This window comes from Aythya fuligula, chromosome 28 (assembly GCF_009819795.1).
Source record: "Aythya fuligula isolate bAytFul2 chromosome 28, bAytFul2.pri, whole genome shotgun sequence".
Taxonomy (NCBI): domain Eukaryota; kingdom Metazoa; phylum Chordata; class Aves; order Anseriformes; family Anatidae; genus Aythya; species Aythya fuligula.
In genome coordinates this window covers 32,667-53,786 of record NC_045586.1, presented here as the reverse complement: position 1 = coordinate 53,786, position 21,120 = coordinate 32,667, and the positions used below count along the sequence as shown (strand labels likewise).

At 37.8% G+C, this 21,120-nt stretch overlaps 1 protein-coding gene across 1 annotated transcript; it reads right to left on the bottom strand.

Moving 5' to 3' along the window:
- Window positions 1–3,568: 3,568 nt before the first annotated feature.
- LOC116499505 (GTPase-activating Rap/Ran-GAP domain-like protein 3) lies at window positions 3,569–19,124 on the bottom strand. Its single transcript, XM_032204257.1, is given in 13 exon segments — window positions 3,569–3,627; window positions 4,487–4,532; window positions 4,535–4,624; window positions 5,048–5,163; window positions 6,255–6,362; window positions 7,974–8,040; window positions 9,998–10,156; window positions 10,454–10,626; window positions 11,355–11,471; window positions 15,062–15,160; window positions 15,871–15,982; window positions 16,946–17,020; window positions 19,095–19,124. Coding segments are annotated over 13 exon segments (1,209 nt in total). The 3' UTR covers window positions 3,569–3,610.
- Between the last annotated feature and the right edge of the window lie 1,996 nt (window positions 19,125–21,120).

Here is a 21,120-nt window from a genome sequence, read left to right as displayed (position 1 = left end):
CTAGGTCAGTTATAGTCAAGCTTTCTCCATTCTTCTTGATCTCTCTACTGCTCCATCTAAAAGGTCTTCCTATGTCTTTCAGGATACCTAAATATGTGTTTGTTCAGGTTCTTCAAACAAGTTTTCTAATCAACATATGTATACACGTGTATTCAACTACTATCAAACTACCATTTAATCATGTTAAATCATGCTAGAATAGCAGAAGTGAACCTCTGCAATACATTTAAAATCTGATAATCTAAAAGTTCAAAGCAAACTTTCCAGTTCAAATTTTATTAAATTGAAATTAAAGCCTGAGTTTTGCAGCACACTAGTACAGTCTTCAAAAACACCCACACAACAGAAATAAAAATACTACACTGAGAAACCTGTTTATGGAAAAAGGTGATGCTTCTGCTATCTAAAAATACCCAAGCCCAAACAGTGCTTCCCCTAAAATTGATTTGACGAGTCCACACAAGAAATACCCTAATAAAGCCCAAATCTTCATATATAAAAAGCCTGGAAGCATCACTTTTTCATGAAAAACAGCAAATCCCTTCACAACATTGTATACAATTGATTTTTGGCATGGAGGAAAGGGTTAAAAAAAATCAAGTTTTAATGATGAAATTCTGTCCTTTAACAAAACAAAAGATCTAATATGACTATTTCACCATAGAAAACTAGCTTCTTGGCAGTAAAACTTCAGCCCAGTCCATATGTTTACTTGGAGCAATGAATTCTATTGTTGGTGTAAAAGCAGACAACAATTAATTCTGATGCCAGCACAGGAATCTTTGTGTAGTCAGAAAGAAAATCAGGGCACGGGCTTCTGCCTGTAATGAGGAAATCTGCAGGTGCACTACAGAAACAGCATTCCCTTTGTGGAGAAATACAATGTGTTTTTGACTTCCAATTTTATGGAAGATTTGAAAGCTTGTATTTTCTTATAAAAAGTCATTCTACTCAAAGATTCTTAATACCAAAACAGTTTTCAAGTTTCTCGTAAAAAAAATAAATGTGCAAGGACAGGTCTGAGAAAAGAAAACAGCACATTTGTGTTACCTGATCTTTATAGAGTAACCATCATTCCTCAGTGAATAAAACACAGCTCCATCATTTCAAGGACAGACTGCACTTGCGTAGTCTGGAAAGACCTTGTCTAAAAGCTTTTTTTTTTTTAAGAATGAAAAAACAAAATGAGTCATTTACATCATCAAATTCTTCTTTCTACATGGTGCACACCTGTAAAACAGCTCAAGATATTAGTAACAGCAATTAACTGAATGCCACTTTCATTCAGGTACTTCAATTATAAGAAGCTCAGAATAAATAATACTTTTTACTTCATTTTCAGCCTGAAGCTCTCATTGATTACCTACCTTTAGAATGCCACAAAAACTAATGTTTCATGAACTGAGATAAGAAAACATACATATGTCAAAGATGTAAGCATCACCAAATCAGGCTAAGCAAGCCAGAACAACATGGGATCTATAAAGATTAATCACCAATACTTACAGCCACATTTTACCACTAGAAGCAGTGTTTGTGACATTCCTACAGAGCTCACAGATCTGTAAGAAAAGGTGAGATAAGGAACAGTCTGTCTGTTCATCACTGACTTCAAGTCAATGATGTCCTCATCGTATAAAGAAGTCAGATGGAACGGATAGCTAGATGGTGAGCTCTCCTCTCTGTTTGCTACAGTATCAGGATCTGAACTAGTGGAAAGATGATGACTCTCAGAAAAGCTTTCAAAAGAGGCTGAGATTATTTTGTAAAGATGAAGACAAAAGTTACTGAGAAACAATACACAGGTAAGGGCAAGCAGGGTCAGTGGCTATTTCTGCATACAATCAAGTTATCCTAAAGGCAGAGACAAACCATTAAAACTGAATTTCTCTCTGTTTTACTCTGCTTCCACACCAGGCTAGCACTGAACCAGAGCCTTGATAATAACTCATATTAAAACAGAGATTACATACATCAGATTATTGCCCAAAGGTAATGTTAATGAATGCTCCCCTCCATATAATTTTCAAATAGTGGAATAAATATAATAAAGTTTTACATTGCAGTGGATTGAAAAAAAATAATTTCAGTCTACTGTATCTTGGCTGAATTCTGCTGCTACTTATCACAAATGCAGGTTATAAAAACAATGAAAAAAACCACAATGGCAGGGGGTCTGGTAAGCAGATACAAACAGACATATGCAATAGTGTTTCTTTACAAAATTTATTTTGGAGATAATGAGACACAAGGATATGAAGAAAATAGCAAGTGAGTCTGCAGATGCTGTAGGCCTGATGACTGTCTCAACTGCACCAGGTCCCCACAAAGTCCCATTTAGTCTTGCTTTGCTCATAACATATCTTTAGCAAGAGGTATAACCATTTCAGTACTGATAGTATTCAGATACTCTAATACACATTAGGATGAAATTCTCAGTAGTATACAAGGGCCTCAGTCAGTCTATACCAAACTAAGATTAGAGTAAAAAGGTTGAGAAACAATCAATTCCCAAAATACTTACAGTCTAACTTAGGTTATTTTCTAAAGCCCATATATTTACCTGTCGCTACTAGTTAATCTTACCGCTCCCTGCTTGGGATCTGACTGTCTTCAAGAAGCCTTTTTTTGCTTCTGTGCACCTTCTGTCTTGGGAATAGGTTCATCCAAAAGGCCTCAATAAAGGAATAAAAGTCTTAATACTCTCAAAAGGAAATAAAATGTTCACAAAAAACATTGTGATCTCTCTTGATGATTTTCATTACTAACTAAAAAGTTCCTAGCTGGCTTAGAATACGGTTACAATAGAATCATCATAGATTGGCTTGTGTTAGAAGGGATCTTAAAGATCATCTAACTCCAACCCCCCTGCCATAGATAGGGATGCCACCCACTAGATCAGGTTGGCCAAAGCCCCATCCAGCCTTGCCTTGAACATCTCCAGGTATGGGGCATCGACTTCTCTTGGTAACATGTTCCAGTGCCTCACTACCCTTACAGTGAAGCATTTCCTCCTAGTCTAGTCTAAACCTATCTTCTTTTAGTTTAAGACCACTTCCCGCATCCTATCATTATCTACCCGAGTAAAGAGTCCTTCTCCATCTTTTTTACAAGACTTCTTTAATTATTGAAAGGTCACAGTGAGGTCCTCCCTGTAACCTTCTCTCCTCCAGGCTGAACAGTCGCGGCTCTCTCAGCCTTTCTTCATAGGAGAGGTGCTCCAGTCCTCTGATCATCTTTGTAGCCCCACCTCTGTACTCGCACTAACAGGTCCAAATCTTGTGCTGGGAGTCCAGACCTGGATGCAGTACTCCAAGTGAGGCCTCAGAAGGGCGGAGTAGAGGGGGGACAATAATCCCCTCCCTTAACTGGCTGGCCACTCTTCTGTTGATGCAGCCCAGGATGCAGTTGGCCTTTTGGCCTGCAAGTGCACGCTGCTGGTTCATGTCGAGCCTTTTGTCCACCAGAACTCCCAAGTCCTCCTCTGCAGGTCTGCTCTCAATGAGTGCTTCTCCTAGTCTCTCCTCATACCTGGGATTTCCCTGACCCAGGTGCAGCACCTTGCACTTGGACTTGTTGAACCTCATCAGGTTCACGTGGGCCCACTTCTCTAGCCTGGAACTTCACCTGAAATGCAGAAGGAAAAAAGAACATTACACTTTCATACCAGTATCAGTTCTAAATACTTCCAATGAAAAGTTATACAGAAAAGTTATAAACATTATGTGGGGTGCTTTTTAACCCAAGTAACAAAGATCTTCCTTGTACTGTATCTTTCACTATAAATAGGCTAGGAGGAGGAAGAAATACGTCCACATTTTGCAGACTGACAACTTGGCTTACTGAGAAAAAGCAAATTGCCTGTCTTAAAAACTGAAATTCAGATTCCTTTCTCTTTTCCTCTTCTGTCAACAGTGCAGCAGCAGATTTAAATACATCTAAATGAACAAGATCTACATACATCTTGCATTATCTAGTTGGTGTTCCTTTGTTTCTCTATTATTTATCCCTGTAGATTGATTGTTCACAGATCATGTTACACCAAATTTACTGTGCATTTATTAACTTTAAATTTATTAACTCTTTTGAGACTAGAAATACTTCTTGCCTTTAGTTTTCATTAGTTTAATTAGCTATCGATAGTTTAGCTGTTCATAAATGAAAGGAATGGCCTATGTGAAGTCTGAAAGTTTTCCCACAATTTTATACCTCTTTTTGCTTTATAGTCTTGGCCATATTGCCAAAGACTCATTAAGGTAGTGAAGCTTAATTCTTCCCCTCCTACAGACATGATTTCTTTAAAACAGTGCTGCTGTGCATTCAGAAGAGATACTATGGGGCAAAAGCTCATCCAGGTGTTTCAGATCTCTGGATAAGGTTTCCATCTTCCAGACTCTCAGCCATGAAAACAAAATCTTTTAACGGATTGATTTCATTTTACTAAAGATAATAATCAAAGCTTCAAGCAGCCTGGAAACCATGTTACCTTCTGAAGAAGAAAGAGGACATTCTGGTATTTCATAAGCCGTGCTTGAGGTGCTTGAGGAGAACTTGAACTCATTTCCTTAGAACTGCTATGAGATGATCCCCTTATTGCAGCAGTAGCTTTAAAATAAATATCTGACTGAAATCACAAAGAACTCATCATTAGTACAGCAAAACTTTCTTAAACACTTGCTGAAGAAGAGCTTAAACGTTTGTCCACTATGTTCTATTGCCACTGTTGCTGTATTGCTGCTAAGTTAACTACAGCTGGCCACAGAAAGGCTATCTCACTGTAAATGGGGAGAACTTCTGTGATGTTCAGAAGAGCATTTGCCCTGTAAATAATCAATACTTCAGCTCTGCATTACTGCAAGCAATAAAGGACAGTTAGATCAATTCTGATTCTCACTGTACTCACTACAAGCTAAGAGCACACAAATTAACAGTTAATGCAAATCAGAAAATGTGTCAGTTTTGGTTTGGTTTGGGCTTCAGCAACTCTTTATGTGAATTAGGTCCCAACACCTCACAAATAGGCAAACATGCTTTTCTCGTGTCTTACCCTTGATGCTACAAGCTGAAGCTCAGGCACAACTGTGTGGACTAAGTTTCCACTCACCACTAATCGGATCTCAATGGAATCAGTAGTGAAGGCAAGGATAGAAGGGAAAGCACAGACTGCAATGAAACAAAAATTATTTTGCAAGGAAGAATGATTAATAAATGTTTCTCAGATGCTCCCTGAAAACAATTCTTGAGTATCTGACCTACTCTGGTATCTCCCTTTCCTATGACAAGATTTGTCTACTGTACTGATGGACATTCAGATACAAGCCTGAAGAAAACTTCACTCTCCATGCCTGGCAGAATATAAACTGAATGGAAAATAAAAAAAAAAAAAGAGAAAGGAAAAAAAAGTTTATCAGAGGAAAAACTTGGCCCCAAGGCTCCACTTATTAAAGATACCATATGCAGAATCTTAGCTGAAGTGGCATCATGAATGCAACACACTTAGAGAATCACAGAATCATCTAGGTTGGAAAAAACCTTCAAGTCCAACAATCAACCTGACCTACCAAGTTCCATCATTATGTCCCTTGGTGTTGCAGGAAGCATGGCTGAAAGCACAACAGACACCAGTAGAGTCAGATCATGCTCCATTTTATTGCCCAAATAGCCTAACTTTTATAGTGAACTTAACATGGGTGATAGTGTCTCACACAAGATTATTGGTCAAAAGCACTCAGACAAACAACTACAAGAAAACAACCCCACCTGCAAGAAAACAACCCCTCTTGTGATTAGCAGTCACGTAGACCTTGTCCTTGAAGCCAGAGGCTGGTAACAATATTTTTCTAAATTCCTCAATTGGGCGATGTGGGAACACTGTCATGGGAACTTCTCATAGTTGCCCTGGTAGCTTGGTTTGCTCAGCTGCAGCAAGCCATGGGATTTTTGCTGTTTCAAAAAATCCTTCAACACCTTGGTGTTATGTCAACACCTCTCCAGGGATAGGGATTCCACCACTTCCCTGGGCAGTCCACTCTAACGGTTAACCACCCTCTCCATGAAGAAATTCTTATTTATAGGAATTTATTAACCCATATTTATTAAATTTTATTATATTAAAAATAGATTTATGTATGTTAAATTATTTTTAATTTTATATTTATTCTTATATATTCCTAGCACACATGCTGCAATTCCACCAACAGCCAAGTGCAAGCCTAAACAGTAAGGAAAAAAGGGTAAAAGAGGTATGTTCTTACCAACAGCATAAGGAACTTGATTCCAGCTAAAGTGAAAGTCGTAAGCCGATGACTGGACGAGTGGAGAACCTCCATTAAAAGGATACACCTTTCTATATTGGCAAACATCTGTAACAAAAAAAGGAAAAAAAGAAACCTCCAATATCTTACAGCACAAATGACAAACACCAACATTATAGGTAGATTTTACAGAAGTGTGGATAATACACAGATAAATATCAAACATTTATGTAGAAGTCCCTCTATATCTAAACAGACCATAAGGGAAACGTGCTTCCTTTGTGAATACATTTACAAGATAAAAATAGTAGAGCTACATTTTAATAACTTGTCAGATTTCGTAAGTATTGTTCTGTTTCAGCAATCATCAGCTCCTTACTTTGTCTATGGATGGAGGAATAGTTAAGAACATTTCTGAAAGTGATGTAAGCAGAGCTGTACCCCTCTGACTGTAAGAACTACCCTTCAAGCAGCCACATAATAGCACAGTTTGTGTTCTTTGAGGATTGTAATACACATGGCATACTACAGATACCAAGATTTCATTAATCATATAACTTGTGAATCTACTACTTCTCTATTTTTAGGTAAAATCTCTTTTTTTTTTTTTTCTGTAATTGCTGTCCTTAAACTTAAACTAACTTTATATCCACAAGTGTAAAAAAAAGGTCTTGTTTGAAATCCAAACTTAGAACACTGTCAAATCATGTGTTTTCATACTTGTTCCATGATGATACTTTCATAATTGTAAAACTGTCACAAGACCATAAGAGGTTTCCCTGTGACAGGGCCCTACAAATAGGGATTCAAGTTGCTGCAACCCTGTGCAACAGGCTTTAGGACCTTAGGATCAACCAAGTTTGTTAGCTTTGGCTCTGTGACGAGCCTACTAGAGTAGGACTGATTCTGCACAGAAGTACAGGTTTGGGAATTCACACTGCTCTGTCTCAGACCTTTTAGTTCTGAAGCAGTACTGAGTGAACCAGAACTAGGTAGGATTTGTTAAACTACCGAAACCAATGAGGCCTCACAGAGCATACAAAGATACACTTTAGAGACTTTTTCCCTGTGGTACCAATCTAACGGCCAATGCTAGAATACGTAGATGTATTGATCCTGTTTCCATCAATGCTCTCTTTGGAAAGGCAAATAGGACATGCCATCTGAAACAGAAAGTTGTGCTTTGTCCTTCAGCATCACCTCATAAAGGACGTTTCATACTCGTAACTTTGATTTTCCTGAGGACTGAAAGCAAAACTACATGTGTACAGCACAGAAGAGCATATCCATATGAAATCCAAGGCCGTTTTATAAAAAGAGATTAAGAGAACTACAATTTTAAAATGTGCCAGCACAAAGAAGTGTGCAGAAGGAAAGAAAGCACATGACAGAATGGGAAAGCACAAAGAAGAAAAGGGGTGGAATACTAATTTGTACATGTCCTAGAAACACCCAGTGTGAGACTAGGCAAAAATAAGATAGATCTGAAGAAATAGGACTTTTGTGAGTAAGATGGTAATGTCTGTCCAATTACACACACCACAATAAAACAGTACTTCTATTTCTAGTCCTTCTAATATGCACTTAAATTGAAAAAAAAAATGTATTTTGAAATACTTTCCATGAAACACTGAAACTTTAAAATACAGATCTAAACTCCAATGAAGAAAGAATTACATGTTGAGATATTATCATTTCCAGTCTTCCCTAACTACTTACAGTTATAACATAACAGTAGGCCAGCTTCACCATCTTCATATACATCAATAGCTGCAACAAAATTTACCTGCAATGATAATAGGAAAGGGTAATGATCAGGCAGATAGGATACTGATGTTACTATGACCAGGTTTTGACTAAGAAGCAATCAAATCAGTTGGTGCACAATTACAGATAAAAGAAAAAAAAAAAAACAAAAACTATTTCTTTTTTGTGATTCATTTTCAGGATGCCGATAGGATGGAAATCAATTTCTTTTGTATTCAATGCTGTATTTCAGTAATGCCTATTCAATTTTGTACCTTCAGTATAAATACATACCTACAGTATAAAATGATACAAACATACCTAACTTACTTGACAATATAAATTTTGGGAAACTGAGTTATTTCAGGGTAGCTTTGAATTAACATGCTATGCTAAAAATAGCAATTCTTTCCAAAAAGTGAAATCTAAAAAGCTCGACTGAAAATCACGACTAGCAGAAAGATCAAAAGTGCCAATTACTGGATCAAAACCACTAACAGGTACATTGATTGATGTGGATGTACTTCAAGAATTACTGAATAAACTGAATTTAGAAACTGAGAACCACTGCTGGATAAACTAAAATGGTTTTTGCATAGCATAGGCTACTTATATTCTCATACTTTAATCCTGTATTTGTCTTTTACAGTTAAATTAAAAGAAAAACAAGACACCCATAAGTAGTAGTATATACATTCAGAAAAGGAGACCTCCTTGATGAAATACTTAAGACTGGATTAGACAAATGTCTCCTAAACCACACTATTTGCTACTTGGGCAGGGCTGTAGATTGACTTCATGAACTTCATGGCTTTCCTTTGTGCAATAAAGTAGGTGTTCTCTTGATTTAAGACAAATATAAGGCAAGAACTGTTAAACAGACCTGGAAGCTTATATATCTAAAAACACATTTTGACCCATCAGTAGCAACTGAAAGACATTTCTGCTTTGTGACCTGTGGAAATAATTTGGTAACCAATTTCAACAACACAAAAATCACTGGCACAGATCTAATTAACTTCCTGCTTTGTCTGTGTTCTCAAAGGAAATAAGGGTTACTGGGGAAGAGAACAGGGGGGTGATTCTTGACTGTCCACATTCTTTAATTTATTTCCTTCTTAATCCAGATTAAAATAGATTCCCATTGCTGTGGAGAATCTTAATACTGTATTGCCAATGCTAGGAGTACCAACCCTCTTCATCATCAAATCTGAATAAAAACATAGATGATTTAAAAAAAAATCAACAAGAAGCATCAAATCAAAAGAGATGTCCCTTATACCATTATGAGCAGAGAAGTCAACAGAACACAAGAGTAACCCTGTAAAAGGTTCTTCTTTTTTTTTTTTTTTAAATTACGCTTAAAGCTATACATTCACATCCATATTAAGAAATTATTGAAATTATTTGATTTTCAAAATGCTGAAGATCATTATCTTCCCAGCAACAGGAAACATTTGAACCCTTTTCCAAAAATCAGGATGTTTACTTAAATCCCAACCCTATGTCCCAGTTAGTAAGATACAGTTAATGTATTACTTGGCTGGGCAGCAGTTTAGAACTAAAAGATATACACAAATATTTCAGTTTTAGTACATGCAAATAGGCAAATCTGAATGAGATAATGGTGGCCAAAACCTGAAATTATTTTGCTGCAACCTCCTAAAGAATAAAACACTGAGACCATGAAGAAAAGACAAAAATCAAAATATTGACTAAGAAAGGAGAAAAAATGGCTTTGCATTTATACTGACAGCAATATTCCAGAGCTTGAAACACAGCTCTTTCCTAATATGTCATACCTTATAACTACCTCTCTTAGGAGTGATTGTTATTACACATTCCAAAAGGAAAAAATGCCTCAGAGTACTCTAAAGTAGAAGTTAAAAAAGTGAAAAGTAAAGGAGACGAGAGGATCTCCGTAAATGCTGCTCCCAGGAGGTCAGCACAGCACGGACCAATTCTGCAAGAAAATAGTTTAAATGCTAGAAATTTACTTTGTTTGCTTCAACATGATGCAGTCTATAGGACTCCCCAATACTTTCATTAACTAAATCAAACTGATGCCAATACGCCACACAGATCATATCGTCACTGTCTCCAGTAGGTCCATCCACCAGTGTCATAACCACTGGAGGGTCAGAAAGGCATATTTCCTATGAGATAAATAATAGTATTATTCTCTTTTTCAGGCTCTTAGTGTGAATATTGCATTACTCCATGAATTTACAAGGATGTAATCTAAGCAGAGAAGCATGATACAGAACAAGATGACAATTTAAGAAGTCTGAAATATTTCTTTGGCATATCAATGATGGATCTCCATTGTATTGCTTTTCACTTACATCTGTCTGGAGGTTCCAGATGATAAAATGCATGCTCTTTGCCTTTTCCCTCCACTAGCTGAGTGCTGCCCAGTCTGTAAAAGTGATTAGTGATTAGATTACACATACCCAGATGTACTGGAACTCGTCTACTGGAGATTCAGGTAATGACGGCAGAGAGCTGCTGGTTAAACTGTTGCATGGATTGTATTTCTTTGTGATGAGAAGTAGTTCGTTCCGAATAGCCACAACAATCCTCAGTTCACTGCCATGGTGAGTTTTAATGGCATACAAATGGCAGCCTAAGAAAAAAAAACAATTTAGGTTGTAAGTATTTGGGGTAAGGACTGTTTTTTTTTTTTATTTTTTATTTTTTATTTTTACTTTTGTTCTGTATTTGTATGATGGTTAGTACAATGGGTATCTGATATCTGAGCACCACACAATTACAAACATCCCAACAGGATAATATTAAATTCTAGAAAAAGACAAAAGGCAGTAACTCTTTTGAAAACTATTTTACCCTTACACCTTTTGCAAGTAAACGAGTAAATATATGTTTTTTTCTTTACTATTCTGCAGTTTCCAGCTTTCCAAGGAAGCTTGATGCAGAATATCGGAAAATGTTTACATCTACTAAAATAATCTGCAATACCCAAACTATTCTAAGCATTACTAATTAAAAAAGATTTGCCATTGTTCTTCTACCTCACAGTGACCTTTATTTCAGTCTTACATCCATGCGTAATTTTTCTTATACCCCTCAATCCGAAAGCAACATATCTGTTTTTCACCAGAGCTTTTCATCAGCAGTGATTGCCAAGTAACATGGTATTTTTTACCAAGTTCTCAAATGATAGGCTGGACTGTACCCTATGTTATTTTCACACATAAGCTTAAAGTTTGAATTAACTGTCCAGAGATAAAACTAAAGGTGAAACCTACAACAGCCTCAAGGGAGCTAATAAACCCTGGCAACTACTGGCACAATACCACAGTGGACACTTTTCATACAAGATAATAAAGCTACCTTTTGTTCTCTCCAATTTATTTTCTCTGCAGTCATATTTGCTTCTTATCATCTGCTTTGTTTCTATATCTTTTTGGACAGCACTCAATCTGAAGACAAGGAGACGAGAGTCTTTTCCTGAAGATGGAGAAAGTCAGGAAACAGCAAATTAGAAAAAGACAGTGGTTTGAAATTAATACTTCCAAAGAGACGAATCACCTAACAGACAGCATTGCCATAAAAGCAAAGTTAAACAATTTTGCTTCTCTGAGTGTAAGCAGCAATGTGACAGGAAGACTGCTTGTGAACTCTATCTAGACTCTACAGTTCCAGTAAGCAACCCTTTCAGTTCACTAGCAGAGTTTCCCATCAGATGGTGCTGCGGCAATAAATAATAGGAGCCTCAAAACAGTGAAACCTACACTGCTAGAAGACGGTGAAAATACGACAGATACAAACTAAAGGCAAGGGAAGAAGGGTTAACTTTAAATTCTGGAACCATCCAGCCTAGCAGCTGATACCTGGATCCTTAACAGAGTCTGAAAACCTTTGGATGCGGACTGGTTTTGCTTATCAGTTCTTCAAAGTTAGGCAAGTTAGGTTCAAGGCATATTCCAACTGCAAAAATAGCACAGCATCCACCACCACAGGCTAAATGTTTTTTTCCACAAAGATAGACATAAGTGGAATACACAACTCCGAAATTTAAAATAAATAAATAAATAAATGATACACTACTATTTGCAGTTGGAAATAAGCTATTGTTAAGATTAGTTTCTTAACTAAAAGCCAAGTTTCTTAAAATGCAAGTAAAACAAGATTTTCTGACAAAAGTATACTCTCTACTAGTCTAGCTGGTATAGCTGGAAACATAAGCACGCTTTCTTAATATACATGTATAGTCAGTGTGGATCCAACCGTAAATACAAAAGCAAGATCACATGTGCTGCCTTCAATTCTGATAATAGATAAACATGAATCAGGGCAGCTTCTGAACCTTTATGACCTTCTTTTCCCATAGAAAGTGTAAGAGAAAAGAAGATGCAATGTTCCTTAAGTCCACCACAACTTGAAACACTGATCAACCAGCAAATTCTTACTGTCAACACCGATAAAAGGAAAATGAAATATATGCAATCTCTCTCTTTTCAAGAACGTACATACAAGAATGCGTGCTCCATGAATGAGTTCATGGAGGAAGAATGGCAAGCAAAATTCACCCTTTTGAAAGGAAGGCTAGAAAGCATAAGCTAAATCAAATGTTCAAGAACAGCGTTACTACTCATTAATTCAGCTCTGTCTCTTTGTCAGGTGTGTCCTATAGGATGCATCCTAGAGATTGCACTCCTCAATGCGTTCCTCTTTCAGGATACTAGTTGTTTTGCAAATGTCCCAAATAACCCCACTGCGGTGTTACATCTGTGGCTGCTCATGAAACTGACTATCAGCCAAGCTTTTCTTTGGTGTCGTTTTTTTTAAGAGAGTTTTTCTTCACCTCCTACAGACTTGATTATTCCAAGTGAAGGAGCTCTTCTTCCTTCCCCCTCACCATGTCTAGGTGTTTCACAAAATAAGTTGTAGCAAAAAAATAAACAAACATGTTTGGAGGACAAAGTGGATCCACTTCTATAACTCATCTCTCATTACTAAGACAAATTTAATCAACATTAGAAAAGAGAGCACTGCTACCAAAGCAATTTCTGCATCTGTCATTAATACCAGATGTATTGTTGGTGCCTGAAATACCCCCTTCTTTTGGTATGCTGACCTGAAAAATCTCAGTGATAGCATTATCTTCAGTTCTAGTTTCACTGTTAACATTTCCTCTCTCTCAGAAATGCAGAGGGTACTAGAAAGCAGTAGAAACAGGATTTTCTTCTGAAATGAGCTACCTTAAAGTGATCTCAAACCTGGTTGTTAGAACTGAGTGCTGGATAATACCACATTCTATGGGAACATTTTCATAACACAAACATCAGTCTTTCTGCTTGAGTCTTAAAATACCAGTTCTACATCGATGCACTTGAAGCACATCAGAAGGACGCATTTAAAGTACATACAAAGTTAACCTTTTAATATATTATTGTATCCTAAAAACCCATATAGTCTTTAATACCAATTTGTACACCCAATATAAGATTGCTTTTACCCATCTAACATTTAACTAGACTAAGGCATAGTCTGAAAATAAAGGGCAATGATAACTTCCACTCCAGATCTCAGTTTCACTATGGTATACAAATACAAAACAAGAGGCAAGGATACTAGCAAGAACAAAAGACCTTTCTCTCCTCTAAATGATTCAGAAAGCACCCACAACAGCATTCAAAAATCTCTTCAACTTTTTACACAAAAACTCTTTATCAAAATATGCTTGAAGCATCATGAATTGATGCCAGTAATGCCTAATCCTGTTACCTCAAAATGGCTTGTAACATCTCTCTCTTCAGGTTTAACCAATCATCACAGCGTTTTGACTATTAAATGCAATTATCTATTCTAGAAGTTTCATAAACTAAGCTTCAGATACAACTACCCTTTTCAGATCTTCAAAAATGTCACCCACCCGCCAGGTGTCTTCAGAGATGACTGCAAATGCTTCTCAGGTAATCTCAGCTGGTTCTGCAAGGGTTCCAGGATGAATTTCATCAGGTCCAGCCAAAATGGGCAACTCCCAATGATATGAAAGGAACCACATTTTACCCTTAGCTTGGGTAAATGTCACTTCAGCTAATATTGAGCAAACAGACATAATGTGGTAAAAAACAATAAAACAACCAGATTTCTAATTATTTTATCTGTGTTACACATACAGATCCTGTTCTTGCACTGTCCGTATTCACTTCACAGACTTTTGGGTAAAAAGTACCTAACTGAAAAAGTGCATATTTTAGGGACATTTAATCCTTTTGAAATGAGGGTAAAAAAAAAAAAAAAAATTGTTTGGACAGACGGGTTTTAAGTTTTTTTTTTTTTTTTTTTTTTTTTTTTATACCAGAATATTCAAGAGAATATAATCTATAGCACTAGAATGTGGTTACACATCACAGAACAAAAACCAATAACACATTTGGTAGAACAGTGACAGCATAAGTAATTTCCTCCACATTTTTGTACAACTGAACAAACACATTATTCAGCTAGGGAGATTTCCAGAGTGTTGAGTTCTAAGAGTAGCTGGAGACCATCTATATACTGGTGGATGACAAATCTGACATGCACCAGTAATGTCTACCTTCAGCCCAGAAAGTTAATCATATCCTGTGCTGCACAAAAAGAAGTGTGGCCTAGAAGGTTGAGGGAAGTGATACTCCCCCACTCCACACTGCCCCTGTAAGACACAACCTGGAGTACTGTGTTCAGCTCAGGTGCCCCCAGCACAAGAAGGACATGGACCTGTTAAAGTGGATCCAGAGAAGGGTCACAAAAATGATAAGAGGGCTGGAACACCTACAAGAAAGTAGTGGAAAGATCTGAAAAAGAGAACAATAAACTCAGAGCTCAAAAACCTAATTACAATAATTAAGAATAGCTATGTGATGTGACAAAAGGTGATTATATAAATCTAGTGCTGTGGGAATTAAAATTCTACAGCATGCTTCCAAGTTAAAAAACAAAAACAACTCTTAAAGAAAAGCACCTAAGGCATTCCCTTCTACTGGTATGTCTGCCAAAAAACAGTTAAACAGACATTCAAATAAGAACCAAATAACAAGGACCTCTCCTACCTTCGTCTGTTCGGGCAATCAAAAGATCCAGAGCTTCCAACACATGCATCTGCTTTATTTGGAGAGTTTTATCAAATACTTGAACTGATGGCTGATCATCTAAAAAAGAAAACACACATATTTCTTTAAAATTCTGCTAAAATTTGGTAGTCAATGGTTCTGAACTATTTCTTTCTAATAAAATAAGTCTTGTTTTTTCTCACGAAAATGAAACATTCTGCACAAAGCTCGTATGTATGCTGCAGCATCATAACCAGTACTTCCTTATAGGAGTGTTTTATCATTGCCATGGATGAAATTATGCAACTGAAGCCTGAAAGGGACCTTTGTTTTGAATTCTGAAAATTTTCACTGATAACTAACTTCATTCCCTTAGTCCCAATGGCCTTATGTGGCACACAGAAGATAAGAGGTCAAACTAGTAAAAGCACTGCTATGGAAGAAACAGGCTTTCATCACCACATAAGCCTTGTGCTTCATGTTCATTAGTATCATCCAGGGCTAAAAAATCCAGACGCTCCTTGAGTTTGGGTTTGACTTCATAAATCTTTTCAGATGGCCAAGATAACAGCATCTGAAATAACAAAACATTCAGAAATCTGCACAAAAATTGGCTCCAAATAAGAATTCTGATGCAGAGAAAAAATCTGCAGCTAGATTACATAAATGTAATAGATTCACTTGGATTGGTACTCTCCTTGCAGGTGAGGACTTACCAATTACCTAAACAGAGCTTATGAACATTTATTTTGAAGAAAATGGTCAGATACATAAATAATTGACACAAGAACACAGCATCATTTACTAACCATCAATTAACAAGATGCCAGCATCTGTAGAAACCAGCAAGGACTGGCCCCAGGAATCTGCACAGACAACTTCATGAGGAAAATTACTGCAGAAAGATTGGGACTCCCAAGGCTATGATGTAACATAAGGGATGCATATTAATTATACTAAGAAATACTGACCATATAGACACGAATGAGATAAGACAGTGACATGTAAGAACACGTAAATACTTTTGGCAGGGTACATTTCTTAAAAGTATATTTTTTGAATTTGAAATAACAAAATCTAATTAATTTTCTTGCAGAGAAATACTCTCCCTACCAATTGGATTTGGAGACTAATAAGTATGATACACTCTTGGAACACTGGAATTAAAACCCAAGCAGCTGATATTCAGTGCAACCCTGGAAATTTCTTATTAAACAATTAAAATACAGACTTAAAATATATGCACCACCATGCATATACAGTTTGATTTCATTTCATGGTTCATTTGTGATATTTAGACATGGTACTGCTAAAACTACTTTTCCCCCAAATTGTTCTTTTGTCATGTGTTCTCTGTACTTACCTCCTAAGTTCTGTCCCCTCTCCCCTCTCTTCTCTAATATTAAGTATTAAGCTGCAGTCTGAAATTCTACAAGCACTTCTGAAGCTTCTATATATAAGATGCACCTAGAAAAGTGTAATTTACATTTTTCACTCCTATGCCTTGTAAAAAAAATGTAGTTACAGGAAATAAAAACACAACTAAATTTTGCTTTAAACTTGATAAAGATGTTAAAATAATCAAAAGATGATTGGTTATGGAAAATATATATATATTTTTTTTTCCATGAAATATGCTCAGATATAAAAATATCCAGACTTGCATTAGCATGAGAAGTACTACTACCTTCAGGCTCATCCTTTATTCATTTGCTATGGGCTGAAGAATCACTTTAACACACTATACGTTACAACTTTGCTGCTATAGTATCTAATCAGAAAAGTAAATAAACAATATATACAACTGATATACAGTGCCATGCTCAATTGAATTTAGTGTTTTTTTTTTTTTTGAACTCTCCTTACACAAATGGGTTCACTCACCTCCTTTTTACAGAAGCTGGTGGTTGCCAGGGTAGGTGATGTATCCCCTTTCACAGTGGTTTTCAATTTCAGCGCCTAATACAAACAGGTATTTTAATTAAATTAAGCTTTTGTCACTAATATATAACCTAAAGCCTAAGAAGAAAGGACAACTTAGGATGACAAAGTAGTTTACAGCTTGGAATTGCTATTACAGTTATTAAGAAAGAAGAATTATCTATACCCTGAAGAAAGACTGCACTGATCACTATGGAGCTGCAGCCAAAGCCTACATAGCTTATAAAAAAATGGAAGCTCAAAATATGAAGTGTCCAACATAGTCAACAAAACGACAGAATGAAATCATAGAATGGCTTGGGTTGGAAGGGACCTCAAAGATCATCCAGTTCCAACCACCCTGCCATAGGCAGGGACACCACTCACTAGATCAGGTTGCTCAGGGCCTTGTCCAATCTGGTCTTGAACCAAGGATGAGGCATTCACAACTTCTCTGGGCAACCTGTTCCAGTGCCTTGCCACCCTCCAAGTTTCCTCCTAACCTCTAATCTAAATCTCACCTCTTTTAGTTTAAAGCCATTCCCCCTTATCCTGTCTTTATCTGATTAAGAATAGTTGTTCCCCATCTTTTTTTTTTACGTCCCCTTTAAGTACTGCAAGGTTGCAATGGGGTCACCCCGGAGCCTTCTCTTCTGTAGGTTGAAAAGCCCCAGCTCTCTTAGCCTTTCTTCATAGGAGAAGTGTTCCATCCCCTTGAGCACTTTTGTAGCCCCCCTCTGGACCCGCTCTTAAAAGATAAACATCCTTCTTGTTCTGGGGGGCCCAGACCTGGACACACGACTTCAAGTGGGGCCTTAGAAGGGCAGAATAGAGGGAGAAAATCCCCTCCCTTAACCTGCTGGCCATTGTTGCGAGGACATTTGTTGTCGACGGAAGGAAGACACAGACGCTCAATATGAGTGATCAGTGAACTTCGATTTATTGGATAGCTCAGTCGTCTTTTATCTAATTCAATATAATTAGCTCATACATATTGTAAAAGCTAAGCTCATGATTGGTTAATGCATTTCTCTATTCTATCAGCTAGTTTCCCACCAAAATAACACAGTTAGTACTTTCCCAGCATACCAACAGATATCATGTTCTTGTACCTGAAACCTCCCTGAAACCTCCCTAAAACCTCCCAGAACTTACATTCCTTCCCAGGCCGCATTTACGTATTTTCTCAGGCTTATTTACGTACTTTCTCAGGCTCATTTGAGCTGTGTTCGATACTTTGTTAGCTCGCGGCCTCCTAGCTGTGCAATGTTCACATGGCCTACTTCGCTTAACCATTCCTCCACAATTCCCCCGTTTTTATTTTGGGCTACAAACACCTTCTCTGTGAGTTGTTCTAATTTCCTAGATAAGCAGCTAAAGACTACCCATGCAGCAATTATAATCAATACAATTATAAGCAAAAGGCGAAGTCCCTCTTTGACTAAGTTAAAAACCCATCCCCCTACATTTCCAAAGACAGATTTAAGCCAATCATCAAACCAATTATTTTGTATTGTAATTTTTTGTGTATGATCCCTTAACCATTTTAATTGATTGTGAATTGATTGCCCATGATCAGAGAGATTAAAGCAACACATTCCTTCTACATCTTCACACCCATGTCCTTGAGCTAATAACAAGAAATCAATAGCGGCCCTATTTTGTAATACAGCATGTCTTATGCTCTCCATATCTTGCGACATTTCAGAAAGAACTTGTGTTGTTACATTTGATTGTTTAACAGCCCAACAAGCAAGCTTATTAATGTTAGTCAAAGCATGTGCAGTTCCCACACCAGGCACTAAAGAAGCAAAGAATCTTCCTGCTGGGCCCCACAGTTGTACCCCATCATTACAGTCAGAACCCAAAGTTTTTAATTCTCGTTTAATTCTTCTGCTCCCTGTCGAGTTCTGCCACGAGTGCAAATCTGGAACGAAAAGTGTGAGTTGTCCTAGGTAACACGGACCCCCAAAAGCACTAGCTGGTATTCCTTGCCATGCACGGTCCCCACCGATTAAAAACATACCAGGTGGCAAAGCTTTGGCCTGACTTTGAAACCAGATCGAATTGGTGTCACCTATTCCATACGCCACAAATGGTACACTAATGTTACCGGTGTTGTTCCATCCACAGTAATGTCCATTGGCCTCAAATCCAAGGGTCCTCGATGTTATGTTGGTCCAGTGCGTTTTATTTTGTTTCCCTTCATGGAGTACAAAGCATGTTTGTGTCCAGTTACTACTGCTATTCCCTACTACCACAGACCCCAGGAGATCCAGTTCTTGAGGGTCCCATGGCAATGAGTTATTAAGAGCTTGCAGGGCAGCAACTACTCCATCCGAGACGTTAGCAGAAAGGGATCTACTGAGTAGAGTAACACTGGCAGAATATGGTGCTAACATTTCACTCAGTTCCTTTGGATCCCCTATTGGGACCCCAAATAAGCATGTTCTAAAAGGATCAGATGCAGAAGCAAGAAACAGACAAAATGAACTTTGTCCGGTTTCATTAGCCCAGGTGACCCACATATTCTGCTGAGGGTCAATCTTCCCTAAGATGGCAGTACCATGTCCAGCCATTATTATAACTGATAGCATAATCAAAGTCCCTTGTTCTGTTACTTCAGCCATGATCGTTGTCATCCTCTTCTTTCTTCGATGGCTGGCTTTACACACCGACTAGGCACCCAGGTCGGACCTGTAGGGGAAGAGACACATACATAACCTCGTCCCACATAAATCACATCAGCAGGCCCTAACCATTGCCCTGTTTTCATATCTCTGTACAATACTCTCATAGCACATTTATTATCATTTTCAGATTTAGTATAATGACGTGCTACAGGTGGTTCGTCATGTTCCCCAAAAACACACAAATGATTCAGAACAAATAGAGTCTTGTCCACCCTTTCTCTAACATCAATAATGTCTTTAAACCTTTCTAAATATTGTTTAACTGTTCCATTAGCCCTTTCCACAATAGCCTGACCAGTTGGTGAATGTGGAATACCAGTAATATGTTTAATGTCCCATAGTTCCATGAATCGCTTGAGTGGCCCACTAACATAGGCTGGACCATTATCAGTCTTTATAGTCTGTGGTACTCCCATTACTGCAAAACAACTGGCAAGATGACGTCGTACATCCCGAACTTTTTCCCCAGGCTGCGGTGTAGCCCAGATCATGTGACTATAAGTGTCTATTGTTACATGCAGATATTTCAATCGTCCAAATGCTGGAACATGAGTGACATCCATTTGCCACACTTCATTGGCTTTAAGCCCTCTTGGGTTTGTCCCGACTCCAAGTCCCACCCCTGAGTTATATAATACATATTGGACAAGCTTTTACTATCGCTTGTGCATCAGCTCTAGACAGTTTGTAAGCCCGCGCAAGTCCCTTAGCATTCTGGTGAAAAATAGCATGAGCCTCCCGAGCTCTGCAGAAGGGAGATAATGGCGCTTCAGTGGCTGGAGCGGCAACTAATTTATCCGCCCGAGCATTGCCTTCTCCCAGTCCTTCCACCCATTGGTGACTTCGTATATGTATCACCGCATAGGATTTGCTTCTCTGCGCTATAGCAAGCTGTAAGCTAGTTAATAGTTCTGCAAGGCGTTCGTTTTTTACATCTCTTAAGGCAGAGTCCTCTATACGATTAGCTATACCTACTACATACAGAGAATCAGATACTACATTTAAAGGGGCATCTTTCCATTTTATAAATGTCCATACAACTGCATAGAGCTCTAATGTCTGTAATGAATCGTTGTCCTGGCCCTTTAAAATTTGATGTTGCCAGCCTTGTTCGTCTTTCCATGTTATTGCAGCAGACTTGGAGCGCTTCCCAGCGTCCGTGAAAACAGTTACTGCATCTGCTAACGGAGAATCCGACCGCTTGGGCTGGGTTATCCATGCTTGGTTTTCCATCCATGACAATATAGTTGATTGTAATGTCTTTGCCACTATTGTGGCGCCATCCTGTAATAATGCAGCTTGTAGTTTTTCAGAATTCTGTATGTACCATTCCAAGTCACCTGGCTTTATTGGTACCCAGATTGTACTTGGCGGAACTCCGTCTATTTGTAGTATCCGATTTCTTCCTTTCTTTATTAATTCTGACAGCATGTCAATTTTTTCTTG